General features: G+C 45.8%; 1 protein-coding gene across 1 annotated transcript; it reads left to right on the top strand.

The window, feature by feature from the left end:
• Window positions 1-149: 149 nt before the first annotated feature.
• Window positions 150-5240, top strand: PSMA4 (proteasome (prosome, macropain) subunit, alpha type, 4; the record flags this gene model as incomplete). Its single annotated transcript, XM_010140028.1, has 7 exons — window positions 150-233; window positions 1051-1213; window positions 2553-2630; window positions 2862-2950; window positions 3801-3931; window positions 4046-4169; window positions 4620-5240. Coding segments are annotated over 7 exons (824 nt in total), but the record flags the coding sequence as incomplete, so codon positions are not given.
• Window positions 5241-5839: the final 599 nt, after the last annotated feature.

Genomic DNA, 5839 nt, shown 5'->3' on the forward strand with positions numbered 1-5839 from the left:
CCGTGGGCTGCGGGGGCGGGGGTGTGCGTGGCCAGGCCGTGGTAGCGGCATTGCTTTCTTACCGCGGGGAGCAAAGGGAGGTCGCTGAGTGAGCGGGTGGTTTCTAGGCGGCTCAGAGCGTCGCTAGCTCTAGAACGCTGGTCGGGCAGGCGAGCGGTGGTATTTACCGAGCTATTGCTGCTTTTTACAGTCTCGAAGATATGACTCCAGAACGACCATATTTTCTCCAGAAGGTACTTTTTAACTCTATGCGTTTTCAAGTAAACTCAACGGTTCTGTGCAGCTTCTCAAAACTAAATAACAAACTGCTTGTACAACAGCTGGTGGTTTTTAGTGTTTATAGTTTCCACCCACATGTGAGTTACAGAAATCATATTTATCCGCTAGAAGTAGCGCCCAGTTCTGTAAGGACATCAAGGGTCCAACGTGGAGACTTCCAGACTCGTTCTACTTCAGGCACTAACGAGACCGTGCCCCGCTAGTGCGTAACACCACCTGCCACGGTTTTGACGTACCTTCAGCAAGTCTTCCCTGCTTTCTGTTTGGTTACGGGTGGATCCTGTCACTGCTCCCCCGTGCTCTCCGGAATGCATAATGTCCTGCTGGAGCAATCACACCTCTCCTTGAGGTTCTTAGACATGCTGAATTGAGTATGTACGAACACGTTTTCCCATTTCTTAGATGGGGTGGTCTCACGGTCCAGTATCAGACCTTTTCTTTCATTAGTGAAAATGATTCTGGCTCATTCTACTGCAGCAGAGAGTTCTCTAGTTTTGGGTTGTTTGGGTTTGGGTTTGTTTGGTTTTTTTTTTTGTAAAAGACGGAGTTTTCTTCCACATTGGCTGTGCCCTCTTTTACCTTCTCAAATCTGTGGATTTTCCTTCTCTGACTCTTTCCTTTTCAACCAGTTAATTAACATTCACCAGTAACAGACTGAAGAAGTAAGCCTGGGTTGTAGAATCTGTCAGGTTCTCGTGAGTTAAGTCACCTGCCGTACGTGGGCTTGTTCAGCGTTACTTTTTTGTGTTACTGATTTGAATCCTTCCCCAGGTCGCTTGTACCAGGTTGAGTACGCGATGGAGGCAATTGGACACGCAGGTACCTGCCTGGGAATTCTAGCAAACGACGGGGTTTTGCTGGCAGCAGAGAGACGCAACATTCACAAGCTTCTGGATGAAGTGTTTTTCTCAGAGAAAATATACAAACTTAACGAGTAAGTCAGATGCCTAGTGACGTTACCAGTAACCAGATACTGCTGTTATTCAGATGCTTTAGCACTGAACCTGGTTTTACTTTATTTGAAGTGTTTGTCAGTGTTCTTTTTACTCGGTTTTAGATGGGTATGTCTGTTTTGTCACTGTTTGCTTTGGTACTTCTAAAGTAGAAGCATCGCTTTTTTACTCCCTAGGGGCCTTTTCTCGGTGGACTAGCCTCTTTGTTGGTACTTCCCCAGATGAGGTAATTTTTTTTGCAGCAGTTAAGAAAATTGGGAATTTTCAGTTTAATAAAGTTCCCCTGGGGGCGGCAGAAGAAGGAAGGCACGCAAAAGTCACCATGCGACTTCAGCTCGGCGTCCTCTTCCAAGCCTTTGTTTTTCTGTTGTGATTCAGACAGAGTGAGATCATTAGGTAAAACGTGCCTTAGGTTTCTTTGCCGTAATTGCAGCAGGGATGATCTGTCTCCCTGTTACAGCTTCCCTTCCTGCTCTCTGGAAGTCAGATACACAGTGTTAGAGCAAAGAGCGTTACGGACTGTGCTGGCTTGCCTGTAAGCGCGGTGGAGCTTCATCCCCGCCAGCAGGTGCACGTGGAGCACAAATAGCTTCTTGTGCTGTCAGCCTCCCGTTCTGTGTGGAGCTTGAAAGCAGCTACAGCTGTGGGAAATACGGGGTTTTCACGGAGGCAGCGTAACAGTGTGCTGGAGTAGTCGCCTCGGCCAACCCTTCCGTTTTCTTAAAAGTTCTTAAATTCATGGAATTCATTGATAAAAATGACCCGGATTAGTTTTCTTGACTTCTTTCTGTGTAGTGAAAACTTTAGAGCGATGTTGGATTGGGCAGAAGAGATCTTAAATTAAGAGCTAACGACACAGTCGAGGATGTGGAGTGCTTGTATTTCTGGGGATCAAATCCAGGTCACTAAGTTTCAGTTAGACAAACGTGATGCGTCAGCCAGCCGCTTCCCCTGACGGCCTGTCCCGGCTGCGTGGCTCCTTCAGGATTGTGGTGTGCTCTGTCAGGTGCTTCTGCATAGCTGTCGGCTCTTGCAAAGACACTCCACGCTTCTTCACGTGAGGCTCTTCTCAGAACCATTCGTATAACTATGGTACTGACCCGCTGACCGTTTGCTGCCCACCTCTGCCCTTACGGAACCGTCCCATAACGTGTGGGTGTGCCCTAAAGGCAGGAGCTGAGGAACCTGTTCCCTCCCTCGGCGACGCACTTGTGATCGGAATAGCCCAGTAGCAGGTGTTTGCTCGAACTGCTGCTTGAGGACGTGACTGTTTGTTGGGGGCTGATAGGATTTCAGTTAATTGGTGTTCTTTTGTTGCAGGGATATGGCTTGCAGCGTTGCAGGAATAACTTCAGATGCCAATGTTCTAACAAATGAGCTGAGGCTGATTGCGCAGAGGTAGGTCTGCTGGTAGTTAACAGCGTTGTAGTTGCCTGTGCTGTCAGGTTCAGTTCTGTTTACGTATCAAATCAAAATGAGTGTGTATTTGGTAGAGCAGAAGTAGATTGTTCGAAATAAAACAGCTAGATCAAAGAGGCTTTAACTTAGGAGCTTGTTTGCTGTAAAAAGTGGCACAAAGTACTGTCAGCCAAACAGGCTGTGAAAGCTGGTTTCTCTCCTTCCTCTCAGGTATTTGTTGCAGTATCAAGAGCCCATTCCTTGTGAACAACTGGTGACGGCGCTGTGTGATATCAAGCAGGCTTACACGCAGTTTGGAGGTAACGAAGTGCAGTGAACCATCGTGCTTTCCAGTGTCTAAGGAATGATTCTGTTACATAATTTGAGGCGTCTGAGGCTGGTATTTCTACCAAATTCTTCCGTAACACGTTCTGCCAGGAAAAACAACAGCCGGGTGGAGGAGGGGAATGGGTGCTTGCGGTTACTCTTGTGCTACTGGAAGTGCTACATTTTAGTGATTGAGAAATCGATGCCCGGGATTCTGCATGGAATGCTCTGGGAGCTCCTGGGGTCAGAGAATGCCTTCAAAAGACCAGCAGAGAGTTGTTCCACACGTAACCCTTCAGCATTTTGGGCCCACCCAGCATAGTGGCACGATCACAAACAAGGCTGTATGTAGGGGTGCCAATGCGGTAACCCTTCAAACGATGCCAGTTCTGTGGGTCAAGCACCATGCTAGGAAGTGCTGTTGTAAGTAGCGTCCCTTAGCGCGTGAACTGGCGATTCTGGTGTTTAACATGTATGTCACGTGAAAGAACAACTTTTTAATGTACCTGGCTTTTGACACCCTTCAGTTACGTGCTTTAACAGCTAAGCTGCCTACTTAAAATACCGATTTTTAATGTAAAGTCCTGAGATGATAAATTACAAGTTGTGGAGACAGAAGTGAGCTGCAATTGGGGTTAAATGAAATAAACCTCTGCTGCCCCCCGCCCCCATGACTTGAAAGAAATGCTGTCGTGCTTATCTCAGGCTGCAGATGAGCAGAGCAGCCTGCGAAATCCTAGTTCACAGGAACAGATTTGAAAAACGAAATCAAAGAAAAGAATTGTCGCTCATGACCAATCTTGTTACTAAATTTAGATTGCTAATAGCCTTCTTTTTCAACAGGAAAACGTCCTTTTGGTGTTTCGTTGCTGTACATCGGCTGGGATAAGCATTATGGATTTCAGCTGTATCAAAGTGACCCTAGCGGGAATTACGGAGGGTGGAAAGCTACGTGCATTGGGAACAATAGTGCTGTAAGTTCTGGGGTTTTCCCTCTCAGAAGTGCTCACGTATTGATACTCTCTAGCAAAAAGCTACTGTTTGCTGATTGCTCAGAGGTTCCGTTCTGATTTCTGTGAAATTTATAGGCAGCTGTGTCGATGCTGAAGCAAGACTACAAAGAAGGAGAAATGACCTTAAAGACTGCACTTGCATTAGCCATTAAGGTGCTAAACAAAACCATGGACGTTAGCAAACTCTCTGCAGAGAAAGGTAAGCGGTTTGCGAACACGGGATAACACCCTTTCCTTAACAACAAAAAAAAAGGGAATATATATGCACTAGATGTGGGTTTTTAGTTGTCATGTGAAAAATGTTTTTAGGAGGTGCAGCAGCCCTCAGCCTTAACCTTTCTCAGAGGCGCACATTTAGCTTAGCTGAGGGTGATCCGCCCCGGTCAGGTCCAGGGGCCCGACCTCAGTGTAGGGATCGTAGGGCGCGTGAGCGCCTGGCAGGAACAGCTGCATGCCTGGTGGAACGCGCTCGTGCGCGCTGCTGCAGAGGAGCTCTGCTCCTGCCCGGCTTGTGGGTCAAGCTGCTTTGTAGAGGCAGGACAAGAGCCCTCTGCTTTTCACTGTCAGTTGTAACCCCAGATCTCGCCCTTCTGACGATTGCTCTGTCAAAGGACAAATGTAACGCCGCTGTCTGTTCCATGTGTTTCAGTGGAAATTGCAACCCTGACGAGAGAGAACGGAAAGACAGTAATAAGGGTTCTGAAGCAAAAGGAGGTGGAACAATTGATAAAACAACATGAGGAGGAGGAAGCAAAAGCTGAACGTGAAAAGAAGGAAAAAGAACAAAAAGAGAAAGAGAAATAGAATATGAAATCAAGTGTTCTGTAGATAACGTAGGACCTGCTTCAGTAAAAGATCGTCTGGATTTCTGTTTTGTAGAAGCTTACAAATACATCATGGAGGACCCAGAATTACTTTTGATGAACCAGGTCCTTAATTGCCACTCAGATAATTAGTTTACTGCTCCTTACTGCTTCAATTCTTGAACGCTCTTTCTTTCATCTTCTATTTTTTATTATGGAATAAAATTTCGGAAGAATAGTGATGGGTGTCTTTTATTTCCTTAGTAATGCCTGGATATGCACAGTCTTGAGGGATGTAATCGCTGTAAACCATTAAAACGAGGTATATGTTAGTTGGTAGAGAACAAATTTGGTGTTAGAATTATTAGAATTTGATGTGTATATGTGGGTTTTCCTTTTAAAGTAGTGAAAAGGGCTACGTTCAACAAATTTTGCCGATACAGACTTGAAGTGTGCTGGCATGCCAAGGCTTAGTTGTGGCTTATTGGCTCTGTAACAGGCTACGTCCGACTGAAGGTCTTGCAAGCAGTAGTGTTAGAAACACGCCCTGTAGCCAACGTGTTCTGTTTACCGTCGCCTTTCCTGGGTGCATGTGCTTCCCAGGAAATTGGTCCTGTCCCACTAGCTCTATTCACACAAACTAGCGAGACGTTTTAGAGAGGCCGCGTGGAAATGTTAAGCTGTCGCGTCGAAATGCAGACAGGTGAATAAAGTAGTGCATGGCTTTAGGCTGTGTGGACTTACTGTATGCTTTATCTTGGCAGGACATTGAGATGTTGTGTATTTAGTGTTGCTCATGGTTCCTGGGAGAATTCGCTTCCCTTCTCTGACAGACAGCAGTTCAGAAACTAACCAGTTTAACCACTTGAGCAATGGCGGTCTTGGGGCATGAATTAGAAATTACAGAAATTTTGGCTGAGATTGTCTGCATGCCAAATGATACGATTTTCAGATTTAAAAAAATACCTTCTGAAAAAAAAAATCTGGAGTTAGTAGAGGAGATGAAAACAAGTTTCTGAAAATTATTTTTCACCCTTTCAGTTATCAAAAGCAAATTGAAACGCTC

The sequence above is a fragment of the Buceros rhinoceros genome, unplaced genomic scaffold (genome assembly GCF_000710305.1).
Source record: "Buceros rhinoceros silvestris isolate BGI_N320 unplaced genomic scaffold, ASM71030v1 scaffold46547, whole genome shotgun sequence".
In the NCBI taxonomy this organism is placed as follows: domain Eukaryota; kingdom Metazoa; phylum Chordata; class Aves; order Bucerotiformes; family Bucerotidae; genus Buceros; species Buceros rhinoceros.